At 47.0% G+C, this 18,065-nt stretch overlaps 1 protein-coding gene across 5 annotated transcripts; it reads left to right on the top strand.

The window, feature by feature from the left end:
• Window positions 1-1,173: 1,173 nt before the first annotated feature.
• On the top strand, window positions 1,174-9,591 carry Dhit (regulator of G protein signaling double hit). 5 transcript variants are annotated; one of them, XM_028186370.2, is made up of 7 exons: window positions 1,174-1,315; window positions 5,059-5,147; window positions 5,860-5,868; window positions 6,334-6,423; window positions 7,365-7,426; window positions 8,798-8,964; window positions 9,111-9,591. In XM_028186370.2, the coding sequence occupies exons 2-7, from the start codon at window positions 5,059-5,061 to the stop codon at window positions 9,282-9,284; spliced, it is 591 nt and encodes a 196-aa protein (XP_028042171.2). In that variant the 5' UTR covers window positions 1,174-1,315; the 3' UTR covers window positions 9,285-9,591. The 5 variants fall into 5 exon arrangements, with proteins under 5 accessions (XP_028042171.2, XP_028042173.2, XP_028042172.2 ...); XM_028186371.2 differs by lacking the exon at window positions 1,174-1,315 and adding an exon at window positions 1,370-1,511; XM_028186372.2 differs by lacking the exon at window positions 5,860-5,868.
• The last annotated feature ends 8,474 nt before the right edge of the window (window positions 9,592-18,065 follow it).

The following is an 18,065-nucleotide window of genomic DNA, read 5'->3' as shown; positions in this document are numbered from 1 at the left end:
ATATCGTATCGTAGCGATATCGTATCGATTGTGGTACGATGTTCGCGCACACAATGTGGTGTGACGTTTTCGGCTTCGGTTTCGGGAACGGTTATGTCGTGCTGTAACCCGAATAACGCGTTGAGGATTGCGGGGGAAGACTAACAAGCCAACCAAGTGATGTGGTTCACAGATAAATTTACTACGATCAGCGCTGGTTCGACGGAGAGGTCACGGAACACACTCTGAACTGTTTCAGACATTTTGAATTGCATTTTTATTTTCTTCTAAATACTCGTTGGAGAAAAATATGTTTTCAATGCACATTCAAACAAAATGTTTCCGTTTCGAAGCGGACCATTCCAACGGCTCTTCCTGATATAGAATATGTTTAAAGAGTTAAGTAAATAAGAACGTACTACTTTACAATGTCTAAATAAACAGTCTCGGCTATTTTGCCGCCGCGCTGCCGGCGCTGCCCGGCGCTGCCCGGCGCTGCCCGTCGCATCCCACGGAATCATGTAGCTCACGTCTATTTAGTCGTGTTTTTGCGAAATTGTCTTTCATTCAAAGCGGAACTCACAAAGACATTTCATTATTGTACTTGTTCGTCTCGTATGCGATATTATAACTAAACGTGAGCTGGAACTATGATTTAGATAGATACATTAATTGTAATGTATGAACAAGGCATCGGCAGCAGAGACACCGGCGCGGCAAGTGTATCTCATGGGAAATTGATTTTGTGTGTGTTGCGGAATCAATGAAGTGCGTGCTGTGATCGAGCGGTGAGGTGTCGCGCGCCCCTACGACGTAGCGAGCGGCGTAGCAGCCCTCCGCCCCCGCCCCCGCGCGCACCGCACCGCGCCCCGCACCCCGCACCGCTGTCGGACCGCGCATATGCTTCGCGCCTTTAGTCGCGGCCGTTCTTCTCGGAAAATCTGACGGATCGTTTCCGTTCAGACCGGGAAATCGAGCGTCGTTTCCTGGTCTTCAGGAGATGCTCGGCTGGGGATGCGCTCGCCGCTCCCGATTGATGCAGTGATCTCGGAGTGTCCGATCCGATCGAGCGCGCATTGATGTCGTGCGCGTGTCGTCCGAGTGTAAGGTGTGAAGCGTTGCCGATCGGTCCGGGAGGGGTCCGGGCGAGGCTCGGTGTCGGCGCGGCACTTCATTCATAGAGCGGGGCAGCGGGGCGGAGGGGCGGCGGGACGGCGCAGGGCGGGCGGAGAGTCAGTCGCGCGCCGACCGCGGCCCGTGTCCGTGCAGCCATCTCGGGCGGCCTCGCATGCCGCGCCCGCGCGCCCGCTAGCGCCGGGCTGGCCGCCGCGCGCAGGTGAGTCCCCTGCATCGATCTGTCCGCGCTGCGCATGTGCCCCGCCCGCCCCGCGCACCCTCCGCCGGCGAGCTATTGACCCGCCTGCATCGCGACCTGATATCTGCCGATCGACGAGATCTCGTCTCGTGAACTCATCTCTACGGTGCCCCGTGCTCGTCAAAGTGGAGTCTTTTACCCATCTGTGGATCGGCACGTACGTACGGCGGGCGTCGGCTCCCACTAGAGTCCGGTCATTAGTTTGATTTGACGACTTGCAGACAGTGCAGACAGTGCAGTAGTGGGGCGGTGTCGTGACGTAGTGCTGTGCCGAGTGTTGCTGAGTGGTGCCTAGTGGTGTAGTGTTGCGGCGCGAGTGCGGAGGGCGGCGCGCCGATATGGCTGCGCACGCACACCACGCTCGACAGGCGCATGCACACAGGCGCGCTCTCAATGAGGACGTGCTATAAATACCGCGCCGCGCCCCGCAGCCCGCGACCCTCACCTACTACCCTCTAAAAATGTTTATTTTTCGCGTATCTTCGCTCACTTCCTTGCATATTTACTCGTTCGTGCCAGTGTGCTCTACAACTACAGCACATACCTCCTGCAGCACACGTCCCTCCCCCACGTGCTGCCGTAGTCTTCCAGTACCGTCTGTGGCATTCACTGAGTTATCAATGACATGTTCGACGACTCGTTGTGGTAGATAGATTGATGTTGTCTTTCAAATATATTTTATCGGAGTTTAAAATTTCATCCGATTAATTAGTGCTGCATTGGTATCTTATCTAGGATTACAAAACTTCGTATTTTGTCAAATACAGGGAATGATATCTGAACTGTATATCTTTATGCGCTAATTGCTCCAGCGTCGGGAAAAATTGTTTAATTCATACATTTCTTTACGTTCAGTTTAATAATTTATTCAGAGTTTTGTTCAAACACATAAAAAGCTTTAGTCCAGTAAAAATGGTTATTTTCAAACAGCGAACTGAATGTTGTTAAACGGCCTCCATTGAAAGTAAACTGAAGCTCAGAATATCGCAGCCGGAGGTACGAGCTGAATGTATGCCACGGACGCGCCACATCTCACCTTTGAATCGATACGATTATTTGTTGCAGCGCGGATATTCGTACAGGGACGGAGCAGCATGTCTTCGCATCGGCACTTTGGTTTCAGGCGCCTGAATACACGTGATGACGTGCAAACATCGGGGCCGCGCGACACGCCATCCACACGATCGCTCCGATAACTCAGATACACAGATAAACTCAATAACATTACCCCATTTTCATTGTTCAGATATTGAGGACAGAATAAAATTTACCTCAATAATAACAAAAATAACCTTTAAGGATGCCACCTCGCTGAGAAGTACCTCTTATGTAGCTAGGGGTTCGTTAGAGAGCTTGCCCGCGCCCGTTGAGGCCTGCCCTCGACGGGCGGCGCGGCTGAGTCACGGGCCGGCGCTGGCCCGCGGTCTCGCCGACTGTTCCGCCTCTATGTATATTGTAAATAGTTATTTTTGGGTCAGCACATGTCTCACAGCGCCCCGAGCTAGCCACTCGATGAGCGACGGAACACATATTGACAGCTAAACATTCTTTCACTATATTATGACGGCTTTAATCCGCGATAATGACGTTATTTATTATAATACAATCCGCGTAAAAATGCGCAAGAGAATGATTTGTATAAAGTGACATTATTACTTGTTTTATTAGCATTGTATGTTTGTTTGTCCTGCAGGCGGTGGTCTGTCGTGTATACTTTAATATTATTTTGAAGACCGGTGTTTGTTCCGTATTCTACATTATTTATTAACTGAAGTCTAAGGCTTTCTGTAGCTCTCCACGGTTGTTAGCTGGAGCTGAAATAAACATTTCAAATTATTGATTTTTCTAAAAGTCATTTTCGAAGCTAGTTACACCTCGGATGTGGAAAATAAACAATTATGTTCTTGCTGATCGATTTGGGACTGTGTTCCATAACTCGTAGGTAGCTACGTATTGATTCAACGAAATAATTCGATGAAAGCCGTATCTTTAGTTGTTCTTGAATCTTCAATAAATTGAACGAGAAGCGTGAATGATATGACGTCATGTGAGTGTGAGAATGGAGCGGCACTAGAGCAGGACGAAGCTGTCTGCGATCCTATACATCTCGCTCCTGTCTCGAAGCAACCAACAGTTCTGGTTAAAATGAACTATAATGATATAAAAACCAGCTATTAAGTATTGGGATACTATTATTTTATTACGATTACTTGAATTTTTTTATTTTGATTGACACAATCTGAAATAAGTTATAGGAGTATGGAAGTTTTAAATATTTAACTAACATTCCTATTTTAATCATGATATCTCAATTGAATCTTTCAGCCGAGTTCTATTATTATTTTGAGTTTCTACTCATATAATATGTTGTGTGTCGTCGCGTCGACATACCTAATAATATGTCGTTCGTTAGGAAGATTTTTGTGTCGGGTGTTTGTTTGTTTGTTCTGTGGACGGTTTGATAGGTGCTCGGGCTTATTGTCATGTTTCAAACTATTTCGGGGATGAATCTTTTGACTGACTGTCAATGATCACTAGATGTTGAGTCTGAAGATCTGAGTGGCGAGGACATTCACGAGTTTTTGAGAAGCGGCGCTGGTAACGGCTGGTATAATGGAAGACGATGTGATTGGTCGGTCGCCTGTCGCTAATTCGTGTATCCAACCCGTATGGGAACTGTTCTTTGCTCTTTATACAATACCAGTGTGCTATAGAATTGACTCTAGAAAGAAATCGCAGCTTTTCTCACGCTTTGCAGCTTGTTACAGTTTTTTGTTCTGTTATTTTAATTGAAGGAATATTCACTGTTTTTCTTTATTTGATAACAACAAAGTTAACGTCTGTTTTATGTTCAGAATTTCGAATAATATTTTTAGAGATATTCGGAAATTCGTGTAAGAGTAGTTCGCAGCGCCGCGGCGCCGGCCATCGCGAGCCCGTCCTTGAACTGATGTGTGTTTGTAAGGAATTTAGTGATTTCACTTCTGAATATTTGCGTAGAATTTTTTGAATTTGATTCACAGAAAAATATGTAGTTAACAAAACGAAGTCAACAATATTTGTTACGTTGTCGTCGAATCACGAGCACTCATGACACACGTCAAAAGTCGAATAGGAATTAGCGGGAGACTGAAGTAGGAACACCCAGTGAGGCTACTGCTGGTAGTAGCTACACGCAGTAGTAACGATTCGAGGATATTGAGAATACTGGACCTGGATTTTATTTATTGACTAGCTTTTGCCCGCGACTCCGTCCGCGTGGAGTTACTTTGGCATAACACTAGATTTTACCCCCCACTTCATTTACGTAGAAAGTGAAAATATTTTGAAACATCATTTATTGGTGCTCCACTTGTATTAGTCTTACCGTGATTTTATATAGCCTGTAGCCTTCGTCAATAAATGGGCTATCTAACACTGAATGAATTTTTCAAATCAGACCAGTAGTTCCTGAGATTAACGCGTTCAAACAAACGAACTCTTCAGTTTTATAATATTAGTATTGATTACATAGCCTGGTAGACGAGTTCACGGCCCACCTGCTGTTAAGTGGTTATCGGGGCTCATAAAGATCATAATGCAACGCCCCTTCTGGCATTTGAGGTCGTAATGCGTAAATGATATATTGATCGCGGAAGCGCGAGTCTGTCGCTCAGCCCTGGCCGTATGTTGTGGATGTTTGTTGATACTGAGTGTTGTTACAGATGTGCAGCCTGGCGGCGCTGGCGCGCGGCTGCCGGCCCGCGGCCAAGCCGTGCTGTCTGTGCTGGTGCTGCTGCTGCTCCTGCTCCTGGTACGCATCGATACCGCGTCGATACACTCACTCACACACCACACACCCGGGACGCACGACGGTCACCGCTCACGCATGGCTCGACCGTTGCGATAGACGCATACTACGTACATAATATTGTACTAATTTTTTTTATTGCTTAGTTGGATGGGGACGAGCTCACAGCCCACCTGGTGTTAAGTGGTTACTAGAGCCCATAGACATTCACAACGTAAATACGCCATCCATCTCGAGATATAAGTACTAAGGTTACAAGTATAGTTACAACGGCTGCCCCACCCTTCAAACCGAAACGCATTACTGCTTCACGGCAGAAATAGACAGGGTGGTGGTACCCACCCGCGCGGACTCACAAGAGGTCCAGTCAACAGTAAAAATGAAATCAAAAAAATCAGTTCTCTAGTCCCGTGATTATCCCAACCTTCGAACTGGAACGCATGACTGTAGCGCGATAGAAATAGGCAGAGTGGCTCAGCCGGGCTGGCTCATAAGAAGCTTATGAAGCAGTTATGAATATTACGGGCTTATTAAAAAGTGTTCTTCCTTTTTCCTGGAAGTCGCTTGTGAACACGTGCTAGAATAAAAGTTCCTCGTTTCAAAGTCTTAAAGCATAAATGGTAGGCGGCACACCAGCTCCCGCCACGAGCAGCAGTTAACAACTTGTTGTTATTACAATAAGCTTTGCATAATATCTCGTCCTATCTTGTTTCAGGGCTAAGTGGTAAGTGATGTAGAGCGCATGTAGAGCACTTGTAGAGCTCCTGCAGGTACCGATGGCAAGTAGTCAGATTAGGTAAGGTCAACTTGGTTACAGGTTCCATCACTTGTAGCAATCAAATGTAATTGTTTAATTAAATAAATAAATAATTAAATTTCACAAGGCTATTTTATAAGGTTTCTAACTTATTAAACATGAAAATGTTAAAATGAACGGTTTTTCTCAATCTCCTTTCAATTTCATCCAAAACAACACCGAGGCCAACTGAGGACCATTACCAGTTCCCTTGTAGACTCCGTCACTCTTGATGACAAACTTCTGAACTTTTCTGCTTGTAGTAAAATGGAAATAGCTTCCATGAACTGTTATTACTGGATCCATCCTGTGAGCTGTAGGTAGTACCCATAGTAGTGTAGTATGTCCAGAAACGGTAGGGCTTCTAATTGACCCGTATTGGTTCTGTCACAGTCTGGCGGCGCGCGGCTCGGAGGCCGGCCCCGGCAAGAAGCCTCCCGAACCGGGACCCCAGGAACCCTTGCTACCGGACGGCGACGCGCCGTGAGTACACGCACTCTCTATACTCATCATAGAAGTAGCGGGCAGACGTACTCTCTCGATATTCCGATTACTATTGATAGGTCTATACCTCGGTAGCCTGCCACCTATACCTGTGTCTGGCGAGGAGTATGGCTGGTATGATATGGTATGCGACGAAACTTTTCATTTTTCATTGCATAGGCAGGCGAGTTTATGGCTCACCCGATTGTAAGCTATAACTGGAGCCAATCCACGTCGTCAATATTACGCTGTTACTGCCCATCTAGGACCACAAACATTGATGAGATTTATTTTCTTGTACCTCAGCTGGTAAGATGGAGGTCGGCTAGTGTTGTGATGCATACGCGCCTCACGATTGGAATTGGTTTTTTTAAGCTTAGATGGACGAGCTCACAGCCCACCTAGTGTTAAGTGGTTACTGGAGTTCATAGATATCCACAACGCAAATGCGCCACCCACCTTGAGATATCAGTTCTAAAGTCTCAGTATAGTTACAACGGCTGCCCCACCCTTCAAACCGAAACGTATTACTGCTTCACGGTAGAAATAGGCAGGGTGGTGGTACCTACCCGCGCGGACTTACAAGAGGTCCAACCACCAGTAATTAATTGAGAATTAAATTGAGAACGGACAGCTAGGACAGCCAGCCATAGGGACTTGCCAGTCCTTGGACTCTGCGCAACCATGTCGAAATCAAAAGCTGCCCTGACACCAGTGGGGGGAATGGCTCCTAGTTCGCTGCTTGCACGTTGCGGAGTCAGTCGTCGGCTAGTGGGTGTTAGCAGTTTCAGCAGCAGTCTTAGCAGTCTCAAAGATCGGGCACATTATGTATGCCTTTGGTAGTGGGTGCTATAGTAAAGGAATCAAAGATTAGAAATGTGTTAAGATTGTAAGTTTTGTTCGTTTGACGACGTGTACTCAGTAAATATCGTTGGTTGCAGGCCATCGCTGGAGGAGATCCAAGGCTGGGGGCAGTCGTTCGACCGGCTGATGCGGAGCACCGGTTCGTTTTATCATCTTGTTAAAGCTTGAACAATGTATCCACAATGATTTTTTATTTTTTTTTCCTTAGGTGGGTCGACGATCTCACAGCCCACCTGGTGTTAAGTGGTTACTGGAGCCCATATACATCTACAACGTAAATGCGCCGCCCACCTTGAGATATAAGTTCTAAGGTTTCAAGTATAGTTACAACGGCTGCCCCACCCTTCAAACCGAAACGCATTACTGCTTCACGGCAGAAATAGGCAGGGTGGTGGTACCCACCCGCGCGGACTCATTAGAGGTCCTACGACCGGTAAAAATTGAACTCTACGCATACATAATATACAGTTTTGAGCAGACAAATGTCGCGGTCCATTTGTTGAGAATGCCGCCTTTTGATTCGCCCTGTTAGCGTACCGTCGTCGCGGTCACTCTGAGCCTCGTGTGGGACTGTGAAGGGATAGACCTCATGAGCCTGTGGTAGATCAAGGTGCACCAGACGGTGCGATGCTTGTTATCAGCGTAGCTATCAACCTTATAGTCCTTCGTACCATCACCGGTAACAAACTTAGCACGAAGCATGCCTGGAGCGGATACGCAGTGTTTATAAGAAGTCATCATTTACCTTATTTAGCTCATGTACAAACAAAAATAAAAAATGTACACTTATAGAAAAAAGTACCTAAATATTTATGTCTAAACTCAATATTTCGTTCTTTAAGAAATCTCACCCAACGGACCCGCCATCGCGTTGAGTAGTAATTAGAGGTGATTAGTGTATTAGTATGTGTAGAAAAGATGTATGTACTAGTACTTCGGCCACGAGTAAGCACGCGAATGTAAATTGTTAAATAGTCTCATGAAAGTCGAAGGCTCCATCAAATCTACATACGGTTATTCCAAATTCTTAGGTACTGCAGGAATCGTGATAATTCTGACGCGCGGTATCAGAACGCACCCAAATAATATTGCTTGTCACTTGAAAGCACAACTAAAACAATACATCATTATTTTATTCACTTTTGTCGTTACGTTTACTAGACGAGAACATGCGTAGCACCCCTGCGGATAGAAATCAATCAACTAATTAATATAAGTTGCCGGAGGTGGCTCCCAGGAGGAGATCCTGTATCGGTGTTAGTCGAACTGACTGACCGACTGACTACACTGGGTTTCTGTGTCGCGTTTCGGTTTGAAGGGTAGGGCAGTCGTTATAACTAGGTATACTGAGACCTTAGAACTCATATCTCAAGGTGGGTGGCGTATTTACGTTGTAGATGTCTATGGGCTCCAGTAACCACTTAACACCAGGTGGGCTGTGTGCTCGTCCACCCATCTAAGCATTAAAAATAAAAGCGTGATGTCAAGTAAATGTGTGATGCGGTCGCAGCCGGCAGGAAGGTGTTTCGTGACTTCCTGCGTGGCGAGTACTCGGAGGAGAACATAATGTTCTGGCTCGCGTGCGAAGAGCTCAAGCGAGAGACCGACCCTGACGCCGTCGAGGAGAAGGCGCGCTTTATCTACGAGGACTACATCTCTATACTGTCCCCTAAGGAGGTGAGACTTGCCTATCATTCTTTAAAAGTCTACGTGGTCTACGTACGCTACGGGCTACGCTGTGGGCTACGCTGTGGGCTACGTACGAGGCTCTAGTGATTTGTGAACCGTAGATTGCGGGTCGTGAGAGTTGTTGTGGGTTCCAGGTGTCTCTCGACTCGCGGGTCCGAGAGATCGTGAACCGCAACATGGTGGAGCCCACGCCGCACACGTTCGACGAGGCGCAGCTGCAGATCTACACGCTGATGCACCGCGACTCGTACCCGCGGTTCGTCAACTCGCCGCTCTACAAGACGCTGGCGCGGCTGCCGGAGCCGTGACGCAGCCGCCGGCGCCGCCCCCGCGCGCCCCGGCGACCCCTCCCCTGTAAATAGTTTCGATATACATTCATTTAAACGGGTACTAATTTTGTACATAGTTAGGTTAAGTGTGAGAGTAGAGACGGCGCGCACTCACCGCCGCCGCGGCCACTTCGCTGGTCCACCGCCAGCCCCCGCCCCCGCCCCACTTCGTCTCCGCAGGCGCCCGACGTGCCCGCCCCTCGCACGTCTTGTTAGAAGCAATAAAGGTGGACCAATTAAGTTTGCCGAAGAGTCAACGAATAAATTTGTTCATGTACGACTGTAACTATTGCTGTTTTATTGAATAAATCTCCTTATTTATTAAATTTAAAATATATTTTTTATTATCTTGTTTGAACAGACGAGCTAGCTGACCTGATTTTAAGCTATTACCGGAGCTTTTGAAGAATATGACTATCTACTGTAACTTTCTCAAGATAATATTTTAGCTAAATCAGTTCAACGGATTATGCTTGAATGCAATGATTGCTCAATTGCTCAAGCAATGGCTTCTTTTTGATGTGAAACGTGGATGAGATCACACATTTCTTCCAAAGATAGTAAAACACTTTTCCTTAGGAATGAGATGTTTTATCGGGGTAACAGTAGCGTATGTCACTCTGCTGATTTAATACTATTACTTTTAAAAATAACATGTGAATCCGTTGCTTCGCGGTAACGTGAAAAAGGACATCAGACGAACAAGCAAAGAAACCCACTTTCACACTTTTGCGTCGTGGCCTAAAGGATAAGACGTCCGGTGCATTCGTGTTGAGCGATGCACCGGTGTTCGAATCTCAGGCGGGTACCAATTTTTGTAATGAAATACGTACTCAACAAATGTTCATGATTGACTTCCACGGTGAAGGAATAATATCGTGTAATAAAAATCAAACCCGCAAAATTATTATTTGCGTAATTACTGGTTGTAGGACCTGTTGTGAGTCCGCACGGTTAGGTACCACCACCCTGCCTATTTCTGCCGTGAAGCAGTAATGCGTTTCGGTTTGAAGGGTGGAGCAGCCGTTGTAACTACACTTGAGACTAGAACTTATATCTCAAGGTGGGTGGCGGATTTACGTTGTAGATGTCTATGGGCTCCAGTAACCAATTAACACCAGGTGGGCCGTGAGCTCGTCCACCAATAAGCATGAAAAAAACTTATACCTAATGCATGTTAAAAATCACAAACATTAAATAAAATAAAATTAAAATTGAAATTCTTTTTTTTTCATTTGACATTTTTATTTTTTTTTTTTTTTTTTATGTTTGAAGGATTGCTGGTGGCCCAGAGGCCTTTCCAGTTTCACCAGGACAGGTGGGCGAGCAAAGGCTCAGCCAGGAGGGGTGGGATTTGCTAACAGCTACCCGAGCGCCTCCGAAGGAGACCTAACAGCTCAAGAGTAGCTGCTTCGCGAATGAATCTACTACCGGATCGGAATCGCGACCCGCTGAGAAGATCCGGCGAGAAACTCAGTGAGCTAATTCATGGGTTAGGTTGCACGGCGAACTCTTTGTCGAGTTCGACGAGTACGGTTACCGAGGTCCCTAAGTCTGCTCCTAGTGTTAGAGCTGAAGGCGTCTAATGCAAAAGTTATTGGATCTGATGGATCCGTAAGGACGTGTCTAGGGCGTCGACGGTGACTGGCTCCTGCGTGATCAGGATTCGGGGAGTAGTCAGCGGCGGCAAGGATAAGGCGATTATCATGACGCATAGCCTTATCGAAGTACCGTTCCGACGCTGACTTCATGTATTTCTGGATAGATTCGAGGCCCAGGTCGTCGTGTAGGTCAACGTTCCTCACGAACCACGGAGCTCCGACGGCTAACCTGCAAAAGCGGGATTGTAGAGATTGGAGGGTGTCTATGTGTGTGCGGGCCGCGTGAGCGAACACCACACTCGCGTAAGTCATGACGGGCCTTATGCAAGTTTTGTAAAGTGTCACCTTGTTCCGAAGGGACATTTTACTCCGCTTACAGATCATGGGGTAGAGTCTACCGAGAATAAACGCGGCACGGTCACGGACTGATTTTATATGTGGGCGGAATGTCATCGATGCATCCAGGGTAACGCCCAGGTACTTGACCTTCCTAGCCCAGGGTATGGGTTGTCTAAAGAGAGTAATCGGGGGTGTGAGATTCCTCCTCCTAATCCGGGAGGAAATCCGTGTGGAGCTTCCCCTCTGAAATAGCACCGCAGTACTTTTCGCTGGGTTGATGTCTATGCGCCATTTTCGGAACCACTGTCCTAGGGCTAGGGCTGCGCTCTGAAGCTTCTTCGCGATTAGGGACTTGTTTCTACTGGAATAGTAAACAGTCGTGTCGTCGGCGAATAAGGCTAACTGGGTCGGCGGCGACCGGGAATATCGTTGACGAATAAGCTAAATAGGAGGGGTGAGAGGACAGAGCCTTGCGGGACTCCAGCTGTGAGAGGTCGCGGGGAGGAGCGGGTTCCCTCGACTCGATATCGAAAAGAGCGGTTCGTTAAGAAATCCCGTATGATGAGCACGAGACTATCCGGCACACCCATGTTGAATAGTTTGAAAATCAAACCGTTGTGCCAGACTTTGTCGAACGCTTTTGCGACGTCGAAGAAGAGAGCTCCCGTGTATAACGGTTTTGGTCGATTAAGCCCCACAAGAATGTGCTTCGTGAGGCGGTGCACCTGTTGAACGCATGAGTGATTTGTACGGAATCCGAATTGTTCATCGATGAGAATGCCCTTGGATGAGACGAAATCTCTGAGGCGCTTGTAGAGCAGACGCTCATACAGCTTGCCTAGAGACATGAGGAGGCTAATCGGGCGGTAGCTCGTCGGATGATTTTTTGGTTTACCGGGTTTATGTATGCCGATAACGTCCGCTTCTTTCCACACCGCGGGAAAGATACAGTTCGTCATAGCAGCATTGAAAATAGATGCCAACACCACGATGAGTTGGACGGGTAGAAGTTTAATAACGCGGTTGGATATACCGTCGGAACCGGGAGCCTTGCGAGGACGTAGGTCTTTGATCAAGTCTTTAACTTCCATCGGGGTGACGGGTGGTAACGCATCCGAGGGTGGAAAGGAGGCTCTGCGTTCAACCTCACTGTCTACTAATTCTACATGAACAGGGTCCACGGATTGAGTGCTGGGCGTGCACTGGGTTTGCAATGTATCGGCCAGCAGCTCTGCTTTTTCGTCATCATCGAACGCCGCGAGTCGGCCTGAGGGGCCTACGAGGGGGGCATAGTTACTACCGTATCCGATTTGAGAGTACGAGCTAAGCGGTAGTAAGACCTTTGGGAGGGCGCGAGTCCTTCTAAGAAATCAGACCATCTGGCATCTCGGACTTCGGCGATGCGAGACTTTACGTCGCGTTGTAGGGCACGCATTCGAATACGATTTTCCGCGGCAGGATACCTGTCGTAGGCGCGTATCGAGGCGTTCTTAGCTCTAAGGAGTTCCCTAATATCGTCGGACAATTAGTGTGGAGAGTTTTTAGCAAACTGTCGTGTAAATGTTTTTCAATGTTAATGAATAAATTATTATTATTATTATTATTATAATTTGAAGCGGTGAAGGAAGTCCTCCGCTACAACTTGTTTCGATGACCTATCTAATGTCGAGGTGATGTGTGACGTTAAGATGTCTATGGCTTCAGCGGTATCCTGAGGCGACGGGGTAGAGTCCGGGTTAAGCGGGAGCGATGGGGGATCAGATTCAGCCAGGCTGATACCCAGCGTGTGCCAATCCACCACAGTCCTCGTGACGGGAACGGAATCGGGAGCGCGACCGAGCTTCATAACGATGGGACGGTGGTCTGAGTCTAACTCTGAAACTACTTCGATCGAGTGTAAGCGCAGAGTTACGTTTTTTAATAACGCTATGTCGAGTATATCCGGGCGATGCGCGATATTTAGCGGGTAGTGAGTCGGGGTTAGCGGAGCGACGATATCGAAGGCGAGATCATCGACTAACGCGTCAAACCGCCTGCCATTCGGGGTTGTGGTGTGTAAGTTCCACCTGATGTGTTTACAATTTAGGTCGCCCGCCAGAATGACAGAGCTCCCCATACCGAGCAGCGCCTCGATATCACTGCTTAGAACGATCTTATTCGGTTGAAGATATACGGACGCGATAACGATCGGCGCGTGTCCCGTTAGTGAGATTCGGCACACTGATGCTTCGATATTAGCGAGCGCGGGAGGATCGAGCGGGACGCAATGCAGGGCTCTTCTATAGTAAATGACGGTACCACCACCACGAGCGGAGAGCCTGTCGTTCCTGACCATGTTATAGTTCGCGATTTTAGGGTCACAGCGCGCGGGCTTAAGTAGGGTCTCCTGCACTAAAAAGATATCAATTTGATGGTCACGCAAAAAGTCAGAAACCTGATCACGTTGATTTGCGAGACCGTAAGCGTTAAAAAATCCTATCGTTACGGATAGGGGCTTTATTCTACTTATATACGCCATTGATTACCGGCGGAGTGAGGGGAGGACGTACGTATTTAATGACGCGTATACGTCGGCGTATTCCTGCACAACGGCGATAAAGTGTTGTGCAGTGGAGGCAGCGCGAATGGCGTCGCCCAAAGCGTTAACGCGCTCAAAGTTGATCGACTGAAAGAAGTCGATCGCTAAAGCGAGATTTTCGGACGCGGTCGGAGGGCAAGTCGCGGGAGAGGGACGAGTCGCGGGGGCGGGACGAATCGCGGAGGAGGGAGTTGTAGCCGTGTTCGTGTACGGCAGCGGTTTCGCCCAGGCCGAGATACTGGGCACCGCCGCCGGAACGAACGCTGGCTTAGCCTGCGACGCCGAGGGTGCTGAGGCTTTGATGTCTGGGCCGGAAGCTCGGAGGCGATTTTGGCGGGCGACGCGGCGATTTATTTTAGGGGCTCGGGGGCATCCACGGTAATTTGCGGGGTGACCCTGTGTTTGACACAGGACGCAGCTAGGCGGTTCCGTCGCGGTTTTTTGATCGCGAGTGCATAGGGCCGTGGCGTGATCGCCTAAACATTTAACGCATCGGGGGCGCGCGTGACAGTTACGGGAAGAGTGCCCGTACAATTGACAGTTATGGCACTGGCTAGGAATGCCTTTTTTATGGGGGGCTTCGACGGCGATACCGGAGAGCCTGCAGACGGTCTGTGTGTTGAAGATTTTTTTACCTTCGGGGGTAGGCTGGAGGGCGACTAGAACCATATTATATGGCTCCCTACCGCGACCGGTGTGCATACGGTGCACAGAATTCACTGGTAGGCCTTGTTCTAACAGGTCGACTTTTACGAGCTCTACATCTAGCTCGTTAGGGATTCCGCGTATTACAACGCGGAGTTCGCGCTCCTCCTGAAGCGTATAAGTGTGGAAGCTTATACGCTCCTTACGGAGGTAAAAGGTGAGGGCCCTATGGTCATCAGATGAATGCACCTTTATTTGGATGCCGTTCGCGAGGTTACGGGCATTCGTGAAATTGATATTTTTGGCCTTAAGGGCCAGGGAAACTCGATCCCAAGCTGCCTTCTCTTGAAGGATTACCGGGGGAGGGGTCTGGGTTTTATTTTGTGCCACCGGACGCGGCGACGGACTGGCACGGGCTGCCCCGGGAGTCTGGGGGCGGGGGCGCGACGCGTTCGCTGCTTTGCTAATTTTAGCGGCCGCGGGAGCTCGAGACTCCGCGGCACGTTTCTTACCCTTTTGTACCAGGGTAAATCCATCCGTCGATGAGGCGGGGGCGAGGTCACAGGCCGCGCGAACAATGGCCGGGCTAACAAAAGCCGGGCGAACAAAGGCCGGGCGATCGAGTGGTCGATGGGCACTTCCGCACGTGACGGGTGCCTCTATCGGAATGTGACATTTGACATATTTATGTAATCAAAATATCTACCATTATTATCTATCTATCTATACATTGCTGCCATCTATAATAATAAGAAGGTCATGTATACCTTTGCGATAGAACTCTGGTGATCTAGATTTTACAAACTGTGTGAAAGTAATTTTAACTGCCTCCTGGGAAGAAAACTTTCATCACGTAGAAAATTGTCCAAATTACGAAAAAAAAAAGGGTAGTCCGTAGGAGCAAGGTCTGGCGGATACGGAGGGTGATGAGTGGTTTCTAATTGCAGTTCCTGTAGAGTTAAAACAGTTTCTCGTGCTGTATGAGGCCTCGCGTTATCATTGAGCAATAATGGTGAAGGTCGATTCATGAGTCTGGGCTGTTTCACTGCAAGTTTTGCTTCATTGTTCGAAGTTCGGCACAGTAGACATCTGCCTTTATTGCTTGACCAGATCGGAGAAAGCTATAGTGAATAAAGCCACGCTGAGGCCACCAAACAGTTACATTACCTTTTTATTGGTGAGCTTTGCTTTAGGACCCTGTTGCGGCGTTTGACCTGGGGTCAGCCATTGCATTTTTCAGTTACGGTTATCGTAAAGAATGTACTTTTAGTCACATATCACAATTAGATCCAATATTCCTTCATTTCCGTATCTGAATCGATACATCGACAAGGCTACGCAAGTTTCAACACGCGTTTCTTTGTGCAGATCAGTCAAATCATGAGGCACCCATTTTTCATACATTTTTATTTTATTGATTTGACGCAAATGAGTTAATATTGTTGGTAAGGTAACGTTAAGCCATGCCGCTAATTCCTGGGTAGTTTGGCTTCCACCATCTCTTTCAATTCATTGTTATTCACACGTGTGGGCGGTCTTCACGTGGCTCGTTCTTTAAATCAAAATTTCCATCACGAAAGCGTTTAAACCAAAATCAGGACTCTGCTTATTTCTGCCGTGAAGCAGTAATGCGTTTCGATTTGAATGGCGGGGCGGCCGTTGCATTGTAATGTAAAAACGGAGATATTAGAAGTCATGTTTAGAGATGGGTGGCGTCATTCACATTCGAGATTTCTATGTGCTCCAGCAACGATTTGACGCACTTAATCAGCTAGCCGATTTATCGAAACAGTTTTACAATAAAAAAAATAAAGAAAAGGTCAATGCTCATTTGGGTAAGGTCTGGTATTTTTTTATTTTTATTTTTTTATTGCTTAGATGTGTGGATGAGCTCACAGCCCACCTGGTGCTAAGTGGTTACTTGAGCCCATAGACATCTACAACGTAAATGCGCCACACACCTTGAGATATAAGTTCTAAGGTCTCAGTATAGTTACAACGGCTGCCCCACCCTTCAAACCGAAACGCATTACTGCTTCACGGCAGAAATAGGCGGGGTGGTGGTACGCACCCCTGCAGACACACAAGAGGTCCTACCACCAGTAAAAAGTATGTAAAGTATGCTAAGGGCGCTGTCAAAAACCATTAAGGTGAAGTCCTGTAGGCTGGTGTGAAATTAAAATACTTGGCACCACACAAGGGCACCAAGTATTTGGCATTAAGTCGATCAGCAGACTGTCTGGGTTGCGCGAGCCGGAAATACGCGGCTGCCATCACGTAAATATAAACATTAACAGTACGTGTTTTAAATTAGTATTTAACTTTTAGAAATAATAATTAATCAACTGTATAATTTAATAATTAAATAAATTAATCTCAATTCAAAATATACCGAGCAGCTCGGTGGTGCAGTAGCTAGCGCTCCTGACTGCCGGGCCAAGGGTCGTGAGCTCGATTCTCACAACGAGGAAATATTCGTGTGCACATCACAGGTTTGTTGATCTTTGTCTGAGTGCTTTATATCTATAAGTAGGTATATATTTGAACGCATATAAGGTGTTCCATACAGGATATGTCAGGCCGACACGTGGCTATGGTATCAATAATATAAATCACGTTAAATAACTTAAAAAAGTCTAAGTCACAATTAGTATTTTTATCATAGAATCAGATCGAAGTCAGATTTCGTATAATTAAATATATAACTTTTAAAAAATGTGCAACTTTCGATTATCGACTTTCAGTTGTTTTTTTTATTCAGCTTAGACAAGAAAGATGAATACTTCGAAAACTCCAGTGATTTCTGAATACGGGTTCCGACGGGAAACTGACGCTGCAGAAACAGCTCGTAATATCAATGTTGCGTTTGGAGAGGGGACTGCTAATGAACGCACCTCATTTGCGTCAAATCAATAAAATAAAAATGTATGAAAAATGAGTGCCTCATGATTAGACTGATCTGCACAAAGAAACGCGTGTTGAAACTTGTGTTGCCTTGTTGAATCGATACAGAAATGAAGGGATATTGGATCTAATTGTGACATGTGATGAAAAGTGGATTCTTTACGATAACCGTAAGCGAAAAATGCAATGGTTGACCCCAGGTCAAACGCCGCAACAGGGTCCTAAAGCAAAGCTCACCAATAAAAAGGTAATGGTAACTGTTTGGTGGTCTCAGCATGGTAGCTTTCTAGCTATAAGCTATAGCTTTCTCCGATCTGGTCAAGCAATAAAGGCAGATGTCTACTGTGCCGAACTCCGAACAGTGATAGCAAAACTTGCCGTGAAACAGCCCAGACTCATGAATCGATCTTTACCATTATTGCTCCATGATAACGCGAGGCCTCATACAGCACGAGAAACCGTTTTAACTCTACAGGAACTGCAATTAGAAACCATTCGTCACCCTCCGTATCCGTCAGACCTTGCTCCAACGGACTACCATTTTTTTCGTAATTTGGACAATTTTCTACGTGATAAAAGTGTTCTTCCCTGGAGGCAGTACAAAATGCTTTCACACAGTTTGTAGCATCTAGATCACCAGAGTTCTATCGCAAAGGCATAATTGACCTTCCTATTAGATGGCAGCAATGTAAA

The sequence above is a fragment of the Bombyx mandarina genome, chromosome 18 (genome assembly GCF_030267445.1).
Source record: "Bombyx mandarina strain Sakado chromosome 18, ASM3026744v2".
NCBI lineage: Eukaryota > Metazoa > Arthropoda > Insecta > Lepidoptera > Bombycidae > Bombyx > Bombyx mandarina.
Note: the sequence above shows the minus strand (reverse complement) of the source record. Positions and strands in the feature narration are given on the sequence as shown.